At 29.0% G+C, this 18,596-nt stretch overlaps 1 protein-coding gene across 1 annotated transcript; it reads left to right on the forward strand.

Annotated features, from left to right (window-relative positions):
• Positions 1–7,829: 7,829 nt before the first annotated feature.
• LOC106779897 lies at positions 7,830–11,059 on the forward strand. Its single transcript, XM_014668111.2, has 4 exons — positions 7,830–8,289; positions 8,746–8,993; positions 9,865–10,385; positions 10,509–11,059. The coding sequence occupies exons 1-4, from the start codon at positions 7,891–7,893 to the stop codon at positions 10,928–10,930; spliced, it is 1,590 nt and encodes a 529-aa protein (XP_014523597.2). The 5' UTR covers positions 7,830–7,890; the 3' UTR covers positions 10,931–11,059.
• Positions 11,060–18,596: the final 7,537 nt, after the last annotated feature.

An 18,596-nucleotide genomic window follows, 5' to 3' on the forward strand; every position in this document is an offset into this window, starting at 1 on the left:
ATCCACCAGGATCTTAAACCGTGATTCATAGTCAAATAGGAAATCATTGAGCAATCAAATTAAAAAAATATCAAATTTGTCTTCATAACTAAAAATAGAATAATAATTTTCCCGTCCAAATTTAATATCCAGTGTCAGCATATGTGGCAAACATCGCTCATCTCTTCTTCTCATTTGTCCTTACCATATGAGTATCGTACTTCTTTCCACCGACAGTGTCATCCTCTAATGTTTGGTCACTGAAACTTTTTGTCACCACTACTCATTTCTTTTTCTCATTTTTTTTTACCGTCTCGTAGTCTCATCACCATTGCTCTCCACCATCGCGGGCTTGCCATTGTTACAACCCACCACTGCCCGCTTGTCAGCCTTTCCAACAAGCTCAACTTTTCCAGCGAACTCAACTTTTCTGGCGAGTCGTTGCGGAGTTGATTTGTGTGATTAGGAACATCACTGGTTCTAATAACATCTTTCTCTTACGGATTTGAGAATTGCAAAGAAACTCTCCATGATTCCCTATGATTTTAACTATTGAAAATAAATTGGTTGTTTGATTGTTTGGAAATGAGTTGGTTATTGGCATGATGCTTTTTTGGTGGCGGAGTTCGTGAAAACAAAAAATAAATGACACAGAGGGAGGAAGGAAGAGGAAGAATATGAACCAGGTCACGGTTTTTACCGACGGCCAAAAGCCTTTGGTAATTACCGATGGACTTTTCCTTCAGTAATTATCGATGAGCTTTTCCTTCGATAATTGCTGACGGATTTACAGATAGCCAAAAATCTTCGATAATTACCGATGGATGAAAAGTTTGTCAGCAAAGTTTACCGACGACGTATTTACCGACGATCTTTTAATCGTTAGTAAGTTATCAATAAATTACAATTATCGACAGATTTTATACATTACCAACGATTACTATCGTCAATAATATTAATTATTCTTGACACATCAAATGATATGATATTTTCATAGAAAAACTTTAGTACATCTCCACAAATACAAGAAATAGGAATTGTGAACAAAAGATGAAAGTGCAAATTTTGTCAATCCATAAAGTTGTTGTCATTTGTTACTACAATGTGTTTTATTTGCCAATTACGTTGTTGCGAACAAGGAGATGCAAAAGCAAAATTGTGACGGTGCAATGAGATCGTGAGAGTGAGTGGTTTCTAACTTGCTTAAGAGAAGAAACCACAACATTACAATAAGAAAACATTATATATATGTTAATATAATTATTTTTTTCATGATATAGTTAAAAAAAATATGATTATCTTGCGTTTGTTCAATTTTAACAAAATTTGATATAGATAATCGTAACGATACCTAATTGTAATTTATTTGTGAAATAGACAAAAATTAATTTCTTTATATGAAGTTATTGTTAGTATAAAATTTTATAAAGGTAACAATAATTTGATTTTTTTTTCTGCATATGTTTATTGAGTTTTTTTTTTTATTACAAATTGAGATAACATTTCTGTAAATCTATTTTTTAAATTATTTCAAAGATAACGATACAACTTAATGAAAGATACAAAAAGTAGTCAATATATAAAATAAGAAGCAAACTCCATGAATAAATATAAAAGTCATATTCAGTCAAAAGTAAAAAAAAAAAATAAAAAAAATCATATAGAGGAAAAAAGTTTGACTTGGGAGTGTATGTTGGTAGTTTTGATTTGAAAAGATGGGCAATTTAGGGAATTTGGTTATGATCTATTTTGGGTGCAAGCACCTCTTTGGAATTAGTATCAACAGCATGGTGGTGTGATGAAGAAACAATATAACAACCAAAATAGAAGAAATGATTCTCCCAAACTTTAAAAAAATTATGAGGGATAACAATAATAAAAAAATAGCAATAATAATAGTTAAATAGAACACAATATTGTTAATGTGGAAATACCTTCTCAATAAATTAAAGTTTATGGATAGGGTCAGTTAATCAAGTTCCATTGATCAAATATAGGTACAAGTTAAAACATCAAAACAATAATATTTTTAAATATAGAAAACAAAGAAAATAAACTTAAAATAGAGTAATAGTGTAATATAATTTTTTTTATAATAAAAAAGCCCTAATTCATAATTTCAACAGTTAAAGTAAAAAATATATGTCACAATACATGCTAAAAAAGTATTAATCTAGTCCAAACAATTAACGAAATTGGTGTGTTAGATTGCATAGTGTTAAACTACATTGACTCATTAAGTAAAATGATGATTTAATCGATGAAAAAAAAACAATTACATCAAATAAACTCCATGAATATTGAATTAAGCCTTTTTTTATTATATTAAAATAATATAATTTTATAAGAATGTTATTGAAAAATATTAAAATAATATAATTTAAAAAACATATATATAATTTTGTGAAAATAATGTTAAAAAGGTATGTAAAGGTTATTTGGAAAAGGAGAAGTTATTTAATCATTCAAATTAAAATAATTATATAAATAAGTAATTATTTTTCAATAAAAATGTTGTCCAATTATTTATTTTATTAAACAAACAATTTATTTTTTTTACTAAAAAATTTCCTTTTTTATTAATTTTGTTTATTTATTAAAAAATAAAATTTTCCAATTATAAAATAATATCACAAATATCAAATTATATATATCTTTATATAACATTATAGATAAAGAGAAGATGATATAATATTATATATGATATATATATATATATATATATATATATATATATATATATATATAAAGATCCTAAAAAATAGAGTATTAGATGAAGTAGAGTGTTTTAGATGAAGATATTTTATTATTTCATTTCAAAAATATTAACCGTATAAATAGGAATTTCATCATCTAATAAGCTTTCTCTTTAAAAATTTTTTCTTTAAAATTTTCTCTACTTTTCTCTTTATAAATTTTGACTCCCCACTTATCTATTGAAAGATCAGAGATCGTCTGAGGTTTCCTTGAGGTGAGATTTCACTTCTAGCCGATTGATTTCAACTATAGGGTAAGTTGGTTTCTACCCTTCTTCGTTAAATTTTGGGTGTCTTTGCATGTAGAGTTTTTCTTTATTCTTTTGGAGTTTGAGTCTTCCTTAAAACTCTTTGTTGATAAGTGGTAATGAGGTCTGGTCAAATTTTTATGAATTGTAAGAGAAAGTAGAGATCTTGGAGTCATAGGAGAAATTTGAGTTCTTAGAATTTTTGGAGCGTCAACCAGGTAAGGGAAGTTAGTATATTTGTTGTAGATTGAGTATGCATGTAATATTTGATGTTTGTATGATGATGTGATGATTGATTTGTGAACTTTAACTAAATCGTGAAATTGGTATATTGGGTGCTTGAGAAAGATGGTGTATTGAATTGAAAACTGATACATGTTGGTGTGTCTGGTTTGTTGTTGCCAAAATTTGTTTATTGAATGAATTTGTGAATGTAGATTTAATGAGTTTGAGCTCATGTGTTTTTACAAAACTTGGGTATGGGATAAATTAGAAGAAAAGTGAGTTTTGGACATAAAAGTGGGGCTTTTAAGAGATAAGATTTTAATATCATGGTTGTGAGGAAAATTTGCAGTTTTGGGATCTGCCTTGGGTTTTTTTTTAGAGTTTAATTAGTCTCTTATTGTACAAAAATCTGATAAACCACTTGGGTAAGAGATTTTCTGAGTAAGGAATTGTCTAGTATGGTTTTAGGAAAATGGTTTTCTGCCCTTCGGGACGAAAGTGGATTTTGGAACCTACCGATCTTTCCTTCACCATTCTTCAATTGTTTTTCAATACTCAAGAAAAAAACAAAAGTTTTCAAATTCCTATCAACTAAACTCACCTTTTACTTTTGAGTATTCCACATAGACATATAATTGGTAGTATCATACGTCCAAATTTCAAAAAAGTTATAACTTAAATGATAAAATTAACGTTTTTATAAGAATTAAAATAACCATAAACAATTAAATTTAAAAATTAAAGTGCCTTCATATGAATTTATATAATCTTTTCAGTTCTAAAGACTAATAATAATATTTTACGTTCCGTTTACCTTAAAATCCTATTTGTAGTGTATATATACACGTACTATTGACGCGATTGCTTTTTTTGATTTTCCATTTTGTCTTTCACCAATTGGTGTATATGGACCTCCACAAAGTCTTTGAATACGTGTAGGGACATGGGATTCAATTAATTATTATTACGACGAGTAGGTTATATTTTATTTTTTAAAATTAAATATGAGGACAGTTATGTTTGGGTACATGTTTTATTTTAAATTATTAAATATATTTTTAGTTTATTTGATGTTTTGTTTTGAAAATTTATTAAATTGTAACTTTTTATTATTATATGGAACTAAAGATTATATAATATATCTTCTTATATTGAATTGTAGATAATAAGAACGTATATAATCAAACTTACACATCTACATCGTATTGTCCTGTTGTGATCTCCAACATAAATCTTAATATTATAAAAAAAAAAATCTTTAAAAAAAATATCTTATCTCTAACTTATATTTGTTAAAGAATATAATTAATAAATATTAATCTCTAACAAATATTAGAATATATATATATATATATATATATATATATATATATATATATATAACTAAGCTAATAATACATTAACTAAAGTATTAATATATCAACCAAGATATCTAGCAATACTTTCACATCCAGGTAGTATGAAAACAATACTTCTTTATTTTTCAAAAACCATTAGAAAAAAAGTACAAAATATTTTCTTCCATCTTATTAGCTCTAAATTAACTTTAGAGTATGGTAAAACTGCCAAACTTCAATAAGTTAATTTATCATAGATGCCTTAAGAAAAATTTCTTTCTTCCTTCTTTATTCAGTTTTTCATGACAATGGTTTTAACTTAGAGCTTAAAGTCATGATTACCTATAATTGATGAATCCCTTCTTAAGTAATAATCATAAATCTCACACGTATTTAATAATTATACTTAATATTTCTGAAGAACACACATCAAAATATAACAAATAACTTATCAATTAATATGATAAGCTTAAGTTAAAGAAAATATTTATCATCTTCTTGAATCTATTGACAAACCAAGGTAATTGGTAGTTTGATACTGGTGATATTTTTTACCCCTACTCATAACAAATTTCACGTTATAAGAAAAAAAGAGATATGAAATAATGGTAGCAGGGATCACAACGGTCAGATCGGACACGGTAGTTCCTACTCGCAACCTAACTCGTCACATAAAAATATATGTGATCCGACTCACTATCCGTTGAATATTCGTTTAAAAAATACCCGTGAATATTTTAAAACCCGCGGATACCTACAAAAGAAATTAAAAAAATATATAAATAAAATTTAAATAAAATTACAATATATATATATATATATATAATATAAATTAAAATTTAATTTTAATTAAATTTAACCTAATAAAATATAATTTTATTTTATTTTTAATTAAATTTAATTAAAAATATATAAATTAATTTTTTTTTTATTTTTTACAGATAACAGGTATTCGCAGATCAGATAACATATTACTCATATTTGACCCGTTTAGAAGCTGGTATTAAAATATTGAATGTATCTTATCCTTTACGAATTTTACTTGGGGACGGTAGTCAATTGGTCATAGATAATGACATTTTGTTTCGATGTCATTTTTAAATGATTATGCGGTAATTATGCCACATCCTCCATCTGATTATCAGTGATTTTATTGCCAAATTTATCTTGGGCCTCTTTCTCTCAAGAACAAGATAATTTGTTATTTCTTTTTCTATCCCTATGGTTTTACTCTTGCAGCTTTATGCAATGTTGCAAAAGTTTAAATAGCCCGTGTGTCCTATTTTTTAATTAGGCGATTTAAAAATATATTTTGGATTAATTTAGAAATGTAGTCTAGATTGTACAGTTTTAAATATATTTTTGGAACTAAGCGATTTATGCATTACATAATTTGAAATTTATATTCAAAATGTATTTTCAGATTCTGAAAAAGTATTTGGGTTAGACAATCTTAAAATATGTTTTGAATTAAACAGATTTTTTAAATTGTGTACTTCAGGATACATTTATGAATTCTTTTTAAGTTATACAATCCACTATATTTTCTCTTTCACTTTATCTTTTAAACTCTTCAATTAAATTCACAATCCCTATCATATTTCTTTCTAAGTTTTGCTATTAATTATATTAAATTTTCTTACAAGAAATTTATGTAACCATCTAAATATTTATTTAATTAAATTTTGAACTAATAAGTACGATATAGGAAAAAAAAAATTTACCGGAATAATGGAGACACTTGGTTACTTGGAGAAGCAATATAGAGTTGTGAAGGAATTTGGCTAAAAAAAGGTGTCAATGAGCATAATTGAGGATATTGCTTGACAACAAATTTCATATTAAAATTTACAAATAATTAATAAATAAGTACAAATTAAATCAATTTATTTATTAAATGAAAATCTCCAAACAAAGGACAAAAGAATGAATCCAACCATATTTCCTCATAGGACAATGATATTTTTGACATGTGTCGTCATTTTATTGATTTATTTGAATTTATGTTTAAAAAATATTTAAAACAGACCAATCACAAGCTGCCACGTATGCGTTGTAAAAAAGTTGTTAAAAAAAATTGTTAAAAAAAGTTTTTCCTTCCTGATAATGCATAAAGCTTAAAATAGATGTAAACTCGTTTGTGCTTTGAATGTGGAAAAGAACCTAGCTTTCCCAAATATACTATCTAGTTTTTCACCCATTCAAAATTACAAAAGTGTCCATATATTTCTAACATGATGGAAATCGTTGTTTCATTTTTTTAAAAAGGAAAATATTAAAATTGACACGTAAGCAGTGTCAAATGAATGTCATCAAATTTCCTAGTGTTAATATAGCACTGTGAACCAATTATATATTAACAACTTTTTTAATAATTTTTTCCAATTTAAACATTTCGAATAATTTCAGTTTGGATTTTAAAGTATTTCAATAGCTTCTTATTTAAAATGGAGGAATTGAACAAGAGTCCAGCAAGGAACTATTGCAAGCTAATATATAGTTAAAGATTTTATTTTATTTTTCATTTGAAAATGTGTTTATTATACTTTAATTTATTTCAATTAAAATTTTCAAAAAATGAATATAATTAATTATTTAAACATTTTCGTTTTTAAATTTTGCATAATTTTTTTATATCATTTCCAATTTTTAAAATAATTGTTTTTCAATTACTTATATTTCATCTTTAATTTATATTCATTATAATTAAAACTAAAAGAGGAACATATGATAATTCATAATATGAGTTAATTAATTTTAGTTTCTTCTTAGATTGCATCAATTCAATTTATTATAAATTTTTTACTCATTTTTCTTCATTATTAATTTCTTTTTCCAATTCAATATATATATATATATATATATATATATATATATATATATATATATATATATATCACTTTTTACTATAACTTTTCTTTTTCTTCTTCCACCCTATGCAAAAGTATTATTAGTCTTCAATTCAGACTAATTTGTGATCCGCAGGTGATGGTGAAAACTGACCTGATCCCATCAATACTTGTGAAATTAATGGTATCTGACAAAGACTTTTGTTCATGTTTTGATTACCAATGGTTCCTTCACAGAGAGTAGTTGGAAAGTAATACCAACCATAGCTAATTAAAGAGCAAGCATGACCAAGAAATTAGTGTATATTCAGACAACGTATCCATAAAAACAAAACAACTCTTGAATACTGTGAAACGTTTACTTTAATAGTTCTTTGTTTGGGAAAATAAAAGGAAGTCACGAGACACTTTTAATACACAATGTGTTAAGATTTGCACAGAGAAAAAGGGTGTTTCTGATACTTGTGAGTGTGGAAGATCCTTCACACAAGAGAACATGATCCCTATGGTAGCAAAAAGAGCAGTAACAGTGCTGCTATATGTGACAGTTCTTCAAAGTGTGAAGGGTTTTGTGCTACACACAAATGATAGGTGGATTGAGAGTGAAAGTGGGAAGAGGGTGAAGCTAGCATGTGTGAACTGGGTGTCCCATTTGGATGGTGTTGTTGCTGAGGGCTTAAACCAACAACCTTTGGATATGATTTCCAAGAGAATCAAGTCTATGGGGTTCAACTGTGTGAGACTCACATGGCCACTTTTCTTGCTCACCAATCACTCTCTTGCTTCTCTCACTGTCAGAAACTCTTTCCAAAACCTTGGCCTTCTTCAATCCATCGATGCTGTTCAAGCCATCAACCCCTCCATCATTGATCTTCCCCTCATCAAAGCTTACCAGGTACTGCATTGTCAAGTTATAATGGTCTTACCTAGTTCATTGTTGTTACCATATTTGATTCACTTTAAACATAAAACTTACTTTTTTTATTGTTATTGCCACCACTTAATCATGTACACATTTTGAACACAAATAAAGAATAGTTCTTGCTGCTAGTTTCTCTATTCATAAAAGTTATACATTTATTTAGTGAAGAAGCATTTCTATACTTGCACCATCCAAAGAGAATGTCAAGGTTATGTTATATTTAATCAAGCAACTAATCTCTCTTCTTTGTCATAATGATGATTCATTAATTTCATCACCTAATTAGCTCTCAAATTAAGTCTCCTTGGTGTGGCAAAGTTAATTAAATCTCTCAAATTGAATACAACTGCTTTTAGTGGTTAGAACTTGGAATGATGATGCAGGTTTCTATGAAGCAGTAATTGTTATTAAAGTATCTGTCTGGAGCAGGAAGTGGTGAAAAGCTTAGGAGAGAATGATGTAATGGTGATTTTGGACAATCACGTGAGCCAACCAGGGTGGTGCTGTAGTAACACGGACGGCAATGGCTTCTTTGGGGACCAATATTTTGATCCTGACCTCTGGATTATGGGTCTTACCAATATGGCTACCCTTTTCAGAGGGGTGAGTAATGTGGTAGGCATGAGCTTGAGAAATGAGTTACGAGGTCCTAAACAAAATGTCGACCAATGGTACAGGTAAATTCAAACAATCCCCAAGAACTTTGCATTTATTCTGTACAGTTGTTACCAAATGCTGATGAGAGAGTGCTTAAAACTTCTGCATTAACTCTTAACTGAAAAATCTTGAAAAGATAAATAAAAGAGCTTCCTTTTTTTCTTATTCTTTAATCCCTAGCATCTGTCTTTATTGAAAAGTATCATTAATATATTTTTCATGTGATCTTCAATGCACTGTTGTGAATGTGAATAAAATGCGTTTTTTATTAACCAGTACTATATATAGAAGATCTAGTTAACATATTCTTAGTGTGATTTCCAATTTGAATAGTTGATTTTTTATTTACTAAAATTATTATTATGGACCTTGCTAAAACTTTTATCCACGTTACATGTTTCTATTAGAAGCCATATCAATAGTGAAGTAAAAGAACACATTTTTGAGTGTTGAAGGGATAAGTAGAAGATTTACAATTACATTTATAATAAGAATCAATAACAAAATAAGTATAATTAGATTGTTTGGTTAGAGCGTAGGTTAGACTTTGTATAGGTTAAGTTAAAGTTGATAGAGTTTACATTATGGTTGAATCGAATTTACATTTGATATAATCAAGTCAAACTCGTGTGAAAGCAAATCAAGTCAAAAATATAAAAAAAGTCAAGTTGAATCAGATTTATGTAAGATCGAATTGAGTTGAACCACTTCAAACCAAGACTAATCAAATATATCTCAGACCGAATTAAATAAGCCTTGTGGAGTCTAATCTAGTCTATTCAAGTGAAATTAAACTAAATAGAATAAAGTTTGAATTTCACTGTATTTTATTAAACTCTATTTTGTCTTTGATTAGAGATTGAACTTGAGACATTTTGATTGAAAGCATAGGTATATGCCAAAGGGAGCAGAAGCAGTGCATGCAGCAAATCCAGAAGTTCTTGTGATTCTTTCTGGTCTAAACTTTGACACTGACCTATCATTCATGAAAGAGGAAGCAGTGAAGCTGAGCTTCAATGGAAAACTGGTGTTGGAATTGCACTGGTACAGCTTCAGTGAGGGTAAAACATGGGCCTCAGAGAATGCAAACCAAGTGTGTGGAGAAGTCACAGCAAATGTGATGAGAAGGGCAGGGTTCCTTTTGGGCCAAGGCTTCCCATTATTTGTCAGTGAGTTTGGGCTGGACTTGAGAGGCTCAGATGCCAATGACAATACCTACCTAAACTGCTTCATGGCATTTGCAGCCCAATTTGACTTGGATTGGGCCTTGTGGACACTTGGTGGGAGTTACTACATAAGACAAGGAGTTGTTGGAATGAATGAGTATTATGGTATTCTCAATTCAGATTGGAGTGAGGTTAGAAACCCTAGTTTCTTGCAAAGGATCTCAGCTATTCAAATTCCTTTTCAAGGTATTACAAACAATCATAAAACAACACACCTTATTCAGAAGAAATGACCATCTGCATGATTGTAACAAGTTTTCATAACAGCATACTAGTGATTTATATTGTATTTCTCTTGATATATTTCAGGGCCAGGTTTATCAGAAGCAAAACCATACAAAGTGATTTTTCATCCTTTGACAGGTCTTTGCATCATAAGAAAATCACTGGTTGAGGCATTGAGGTTGGGACCTTGTTCTGATTCTGATGAATGGGAGTACACAGACCAAAACACATTATCGATAAAGGGTACCTATTTCTGTTTACAAGCAGAGGGAGAAGGGAAGCAAGCAAAAATTGGTAATATATGCTCAGCTCCCAATTCAAGATGGGAAATGATCTCTGATTCAAAGATGCATCTATCAGCTCAAATCAATAACTCTTCTGGGGTGTGTCTTGATGTAGACACCAATAACATCATTGTCACCAACACTTGCAAATGTCTAACCAAAGATAACACTTGTGAACCTGCAAGCCAATGGTTTAAACTTGTTGACAGCACAAGGAATTAACTCAGATTCTACGTTATATTTTTTTTTATTACGTTTAACCATTGAGTTCAAGTGCTCAACACAAAAGGTTGAACTCAGCTGTATCTTGACCGTGTATTCTTTAGTTTGATGTTGTGCACATTCCTCTCCTTTAGCTTGTTCTTGTGCTTTTCAGACGATGACAAGCAAAAGATTCACTGAATAATGCATGTTATCATTTTACTGAATCAGAAAACAGAAATAATGAAATGTACAAATAAAACTTTGATCAAGAGCTGTTTATTTACATTGGATTGAAGGGTACCACGAGAATGGATATACAATAATTCGATCGTACTAAAAGATATTAGTGTGACATCACATGGAATGGAGATCCATGAGAAAATACAAAAACCCTATACAAGAAAAGTTGAAAGTAGAATCAAGATTCAAAGCAAAAGAATTGTTCGACGAGTAGTGGAACTGGCGCTGCACTCACAAGAAGAAGGATCAACAACAGTAACACACCGAGCCTAATCTTGTGAACCAAGGCACTGTAAACATCACACGATGCAAGAAAGGATGGTGAAACGTTGGTGGCATCATAGGAACTGCATACTTCAAACTTCACCTCACCGCAATGGCCTTGCAGCTTGTCCCTCTCAGTATCGACGCTGAACCACAAGTCCAAGTACGCAAAACCACACGATGATGCTTCAACAGCACCACCCCATTCATCAACTGTCAAAGAGACATTGTGAAACTTAGCCAGTAGTGTTGACGGTGGTGTGTCTTGTTGGAGAGAGAAACTGGAGAGTCTGTTTTGGCGGTGGAAGAGGGAGGCGTTGAAAGAAGCGTAGTTGATGGAGCCACCTAAAGAATTGGTGTTGTCGACGAAGAAACTGAGAGCCAAGTTGGCTGTGAAGTTGTTTTGGGGTGTTGTGGTTTTGAGAAGGGAAATGGAGGTTGATTGAAGAGTGAAGGAAGAGGTGAGAGGAATGAAGAACAAGGCTATTGAAAAGGTGATGAACAAGATCATCCATTCTCCAAGAAATGCAAAGAAAGTAGTGGCTGCAGTGTAGCTGCTTTTGGAGGTGAAATCTTCAGGACGGTAGTGCAGATGTGACTCATTTTTGCCATCGTCCATGGTAGAAAGATTGGTGCAAGAACCACAAGAGACCATAATTGCATACAACAACTTCTCAAAATCTAAGATCAAGATATATGCACTCAAATCTTTGAAATATAACGAATTAGTATTCAAATTAATCATCAGTGTTTTAAAATATCTCAAATAATATTTTAGAATTTTTTTCTATTTTCTATTTTGATTTGTTTACTTGTATAATATGACTTATAAATTCCTATTACGCTTTTTTTTTTTTTAATATTGCAATGTGTTTTTTCTTTTTTATATATATGGATTGCAATGTGTTTCTTTTATATCAGCATTGTAATATGTATTTCTGTAAAGAACTGGAATAAGAATAAATTTTGTTTCAAATTGGTGCCTCTTTGTACTTCCATTAGTTGTTAGAAAGAAGAATTCACACGAAAGAATTATAGAATGGCTTGAGTAATTATCACATGCCCATATCCTACGGAGAGCGGGTATCACTTAAAATATTATATATATATATATATATATATATATATATATATATATATATATATATATATTATTAAATATGTTTTCAATCTCTATATTTTAATTTAAAATTTAAATTTTTTAATGTCTCAAATTTTATTACATTTTAGTCAAAGATTTTGAAAATTAATAAATATAATCTTTATTAAATTTGTTTTATATATATATATATATATATATATATATATATANTATATATATATATATATATATATATATATATATATATATATATATATATATATATATATGTATGTATAAAGATAATAAAATTCTAATATTTTCATCTTAGATGTCTATTGGCTTTGATGACTTAACTACTGATGACTACTTGATTAGATAGGGAAAAGAGGAAGAAAAAAAAAATATTTCCATTGTATTCTCATTAATTTTAAGTTGCTATATTTCAATCTCATATCTGTATTTCTCCCAAACTATTCCATCTTTCTACGGGTGAAATTATTTACCTGTGTTATGTAAAGATTTAGAAATAGAGCAACTTAGAAAGTGAACATGTGGGCAAATGAGAGGGGCTGAAAGTTAAATAACAAATCAATGTATATACGTATTAAATTTTTTTAAGCTCCCTCGTTATCTCAAAACTAGTGTCACCTTCAAAGCAACTTTATCTTCTTTCTTTACCTTCTTTCATCCTTTTTTTTTCATTGAATAGTTTATTTCACAATCAAAGAACACTTAAAAAATCCTGGTATCGTGGGCTTCAATTTCATCGATCAAATTGGTGTTTTTCATCCAGTAAGTGTTTCTTCTTTTCTCTCTCAGTGTTTTTAAACTGGGATTATGCAACAAAATCTTGTGCATATAATTCCTTGTACTTTCCCCCAAATTCTAGTTTCATTTAGGTATTGAAACTTGCTTTCAATCTCCAAATTGTGACCTAGTCTTCTTAAGTTACAAGAGAGCTATCAGGGTTTTCGGTGTACGGTACTGTTTAATCCAGAGGTAAGGGAAGATGAGGTTTTTGTGTTGTTCTGTGAAGTTCTTGGGTTGCATGAGTTAGAATTAGGAGAAATTGCGATAGAATGCATGTGAATATTTTGTGTTGGATTTTGATTATAGCTAATTTGAAACTTTGTGATTTTTGCCTATTTGAACATGTGTCGCTGGTTGATTTTGTTATGAACTGTGAATTGGATGCTTATGAACTAGTATTGATGCAATGTTGTGATAATATTGAGTGCTTAGACAGAATGAATTATATTAAACAATTTAATAGAAGATAGTCAAGTGAAATATTAGAGTTTTAGGTCCTATGAAGAGAACCAAGGTAGTCAAAATTTGAATTGGGTATTTCAGGCTGTTTTGGCAGTTTAGATAGTGTAAGTAAGTCAATTATGACTTATTAGAAGTGCTAAAAGTGTTAAAAATAGTTTCTAAGTGGTTGATTTAGAATTTGGTATCTAGGTTGATGAAATTGAAGATTTGGAGTGTAAATCAAAGCATAATCACTAGATAATGAGGTTAGAAAGTATTAAAATGGATTAGGCAAGTTTAATTCATCATATAGATCAAGTTAGGAGTGTTAGAAGTTCACCAGAAGGCTTAGAACAAGTTTGGAGTAGTTGAGTTGTGCAAATCTGCAGAATTTCGTTCTGTAGATTCTGCAGACTCGTTGTGCGAGAGGAGTCGCACAGCGAGCTACCCAGAGAGGCACTCTCTGCCTTGGGAAATTTGCATAGCGACTTCGTGCGCTATGCAAATCGTTTTAGAGGGTTCTCCTCTTTTTGGTGAGTCGCGTTGCGAGAAGGATCGCTCTTCTACTAGTAGTGGTCTGGGAAATAAGCAAATTAATTAGAATAGCGCAGGAAAGGCGCTCTGCGAGAATGTGAGGCTTGTAGCCTCTGTATGGTGACTTGCCTAGCGCATGGGGTGCGCCTTGCGAAAAATCCCAGGTCGCACCTTGCGACCTTGTGCACTGTGTGATCCAATTCATTTTAATTCAACTCTTTTCTTATTTTGTTTTACATGGTTGATGATGTATGATACACTTATAGTTTGATATGGTGTTGTATATGATTATATAAGTAAGGAATGTTATTTTGTGAATTCAAAGAGGAGTATAACTTGATCGAAATGGTAAGGTTGAGAATCAAAGTAAGATCCCTAGGTGAGATCGTTTTAATATTTAGAATGAATATATGAGGCTTCTTCGTGGAGGGTTATCCTAAAACTCTAACGGTCTTTCATTCTCACTTAGAGAGGAATGGTGCGTGTGGTGGGAGTAGTAGGAGGTCCTAGTGTAGGTGCTTCTTGGAGGCCTATTGCGCGATAGCGGACTAACACTTGTGTGTGGTAGAGTGAAACCCATTGACAATGGTTTTGCAAAGCAGTAGAAGCCACCACAAGTGCACAACCCGCCCCAGATCTATATTCATTCTAAGTCTGAACGAGCTTAGCTTCTGTAGTAACATGATAAGGTATTTTACCAAGTTACTTGTATGTACATGACTTTCTATTTTAACTGTTGTATGATAACTTGCATGTTTTTCAACCTAGCTTACCTTTGCTTGTTTGTCTATGTCTTATATGTTTGTATTCTTCCTTTTACAATGATCATCCACTTGGATGTGAGCAGAAGTAGATGAGGTACCTCTGGAGCAAGCATTGGAAGGAAAAGCATGGCTCCTAGTTCTTAAAACTTCTTACATAGATCCTGTATTTTGAAATACTCTTAAACTTGTAAAATTTTCAATTCTGCCTATAATTTGAATGATTGTATACTTTATACTATCGTATGCAAATTCCTAATTGCTCTCTTATATTATACTTGTTGAATTCTAATATATATATATATATATATATATATATATATATATATATATATATATATATATATATATATATATATATATATATATATATATATTTATTGCTAATGAAATGTTCTTTCCATTTCTCGAAAGCTATATTTGATGAAAGATATTTTTGTTTCAAATGGAATAACGTATATGTTGGATAAATCAAAATCTTCAAATATTTGACTCAAACCCGTATATTCTTACATTCAAAATCAAGACTATTTATTAAATAAGAAAATTTATCATGTTGTGTTTGTGTCTTTTTGACAGTTGTAACTTTGTTTTCGCTTTGCTAAAGGAATCCAAATATAATTTTTTTAATTAATTACAATTATGACATGATATTTTATTGTATTGTTATTTCATAATTATTCTATTTATATATTGCTAATACTTAAATTTATTTCATATATAAATATTTAAATTCTTGCAGATTTTCGTAAAAGAATAAATATTTATTTGAGTGTCCCATTTATATATACTGGTTTTTTATTTCCTTAATTTTTAATTTTGTTAATCGCTCTTAATACAAACTTTGGTTCTTTCACATATACACCAAACATGGTATAGAAATACAAAAACCATAGAATTATAAAGATTTTTGGATTGAAAATATTCCTTACCTTCTTTTTTATCATATGCTTTTCCTTCCCTCCATTGGAATCTCACATAGCAAGGGTATCATGTGACTGTGTATTGCTTTATTCCATCAATGGCTTTTATATTTTGTCTGTTCCCTTTAATTTTGAATCATTTTGTGAAGAACAAAAGATCTGTTATCTTTTTGTTGTTATGGGATATACAAAGTGTAGGATCCAAGAAAATTCCACTTCCCCTTTTCTTTATTTGTAAGATTCAATGACATTCATAAACAAAAGATAAATATGATGCATATATATCAAAATAATTAACTTTGCTTGACTGCTCTATAGGCATATCCTTAGCTTGTCTGAGCCAAAAGACCTTCAGCTTTTCTTAGAGATATAATTTTAATTATTTGAAAATTGATTTCTATTATTTTTTAGTTTTATACATTTGGTATAAATTTTTAACAAATTTGTGCTTAAAAAATTAAAATAAAAATAAAAGTATTTTTTATTTTAAAAAGTAGACATATATAATATTATTTCTAATATTTTAATCAAATAAAAGTAAGATTATTAAAAACTCTACATTATGATATTTTACATACTATACTGAAAGAAAAATTATAAAGAAAATTTCTTATGTAAGTCGGTTAAATACTAAATGTTTTGTGAGATAGAGAAATTTGTCTGTATTATTTAAAGAGAATGAATAGCCTTGACTTATTTTATGAAGATCAAATGTAGATTGTACTAAAATGAAACAGATCAACCCATCTTGTCATTCTTAACTTTAGAAAGAAAATTATTTTAAGAAACTATGGAAACTATTTATTATACTTTTGTAGTTATGTTTTAATTATTGATGTTGTTAATTTTCATTCTCCTTTTTTATCAAAAAGAAAACAAAATATTATATATTATATGATAGTATTAAATCATAGATCACCTATAAAAAAAAAATATACATAAAATATAAAATAACATGGCATGGCATAAAAGTAAAATGTTTAGTATAATTTTTACTAAAAATTAGTGAAAATACATATGTCTAGGTTTGTTCCCCTTTTTTATAAAAAAAAATAATTAAATATAAATAATTTTTACAATTTTGATTATAAATATTTTTATTTATTTTGTAGATCATTTTTATTTATTTATTTCTAAAACAATTAAATTTATAAACGGTTAAAATTAAAAACAGTCACTTGAATTATTGAATAGTAAAGAATGAAAAAAAAATATGAAGAACTTCTTTTATATAATAATGTAGAAGTATACATTATATAATAATATACGTATAAATCATAAATCTTAAATAAATTTTAACAATTTAAAAAGTAATTAACGAGAAAATTTTGATAGAAGTAAATATATATATAAATCTTATTTAACAACTTTTTTTTTCTTTTAATTTGAATTACTCTTTGCACGTATAGTTGACTGTTACAAATAATGTTAGTACTATTTTACTAGCACAAATAATAGATTTGATGGAATAAAAAATATATAAATTTGAAGAAAATTGAAAATAAATTAAGTATTGTTTTTTTAAAAGGATTTAAAGTGGATGAAAGTGAATTTGAAAGAAAAAAAAAATAAAAAGAATTGAAACCATGAAAACCAGGACCTATTCACACTAGAATCGATTAATCATGTCTTTAAAATTAAATACTCTATTGTTATAATCGGTTACACAAATTTTGTAACTCATTACGGGTTCTTCTTTATTTTTCGCTATGATGTGAAATTGATTTTATCTCTTTCTAAAATCGAATAGGCTTTCATCATTTTTTATCTTTAATTTTATCATCTCAAAGGAAATATTTTAAAGATAAAACTAATATTTTACTCTTAATTATCTCAAATATCATAATAAAACAATGGATAGAAAAAAAATGTTTCATTCCACAAATCATTCCTCTTTCATTAACTCAAACTCATTAAAAGAACACCATTTAATCTCACATCACGAAAATCTAAACCATTATATAAATATTGGTTTCAAAATATAAACAATTACGCTGCATTTACATCTTTTTATTGCCTTAATCAGTTGCATGTAATGCAATTTTGGAAGAGAAAGCTTGGCATTTTACAATTCCACCGACTGAATAGTTGAAATGAAGGGACACTAGTCTAGTCCATTTCAAATTATAGCAATGGATCTCCAAAATGTCTAACTATATAGTACTTCCATTAATGCACATCAACACATATGGCATAATAATTAATAAAACCATCTAACACCCTTAAGTCACATGTCACAGACAACTTCTGACAATTATTTACTCATAAATGTTCCAACAGTAAAACAATGCAACTCTCCACTTATATCCATATTATGTTGTAGCACTTTCACACTATATCCATACATGCAAGTGAATCAACTTTTAAGCGATATAGCAGAAAGTGTGTTCTTCGCCTTAGCAATACCATAAGAATATTGAAATGACACTAATTTGAGATGGGTCAAATCCTTCTTCATGAATTTAATCATGTTTTCCTCAAAAAAAAAAAAAGTAATTAAAATAAATTACGTCATTAATATTGTGAGGAAAACACGTTACGAACAAACTAAATCTTCAGCTAAATACAAAGAGAGAATGGAAGAAATCTTAAGCCACCTGGTGTCCTTTTGTAGGGCAATGCAGAAA

Source organism: Vigna radiata, chromosome 2 (assembly GCF_000741045.1).
Source record: "Vigna radiata var. radiata cultivar VC1973A chromosome 2, Vradiata_ver6, whole genome shotgun sequence".
NCBI classification, from domain to species: Eukaryota; Viridiplantae; Streptophyta; class Magnoliopsida; order Fabales; family Fabaceae; genus Vigna; species Vigna radiata.

Coding starts and splice junctions, on each gene's coding strand:
- LOC106779897 (XM_014668111.2), top strand. CDS start 7,891: ATGATCCCTATGGTAGCAAAAAGAGCAGTAACAGTGCTGCTATATGTG. Junction 8,290..8,745: donor CCCTCATCAAAGCTTACCAG/GTACTGCATTGT, acceptor TGTCTGGAGCAG/GAAGTGGTGAAAAGCTTAGG. Junction 10,386..10,508: donor TATTCAAATTCCTTTTCAAG/GTATTACAAACA, acceptor GATATATTTCAG/GGCCAGGTTTATCAGAAGCA.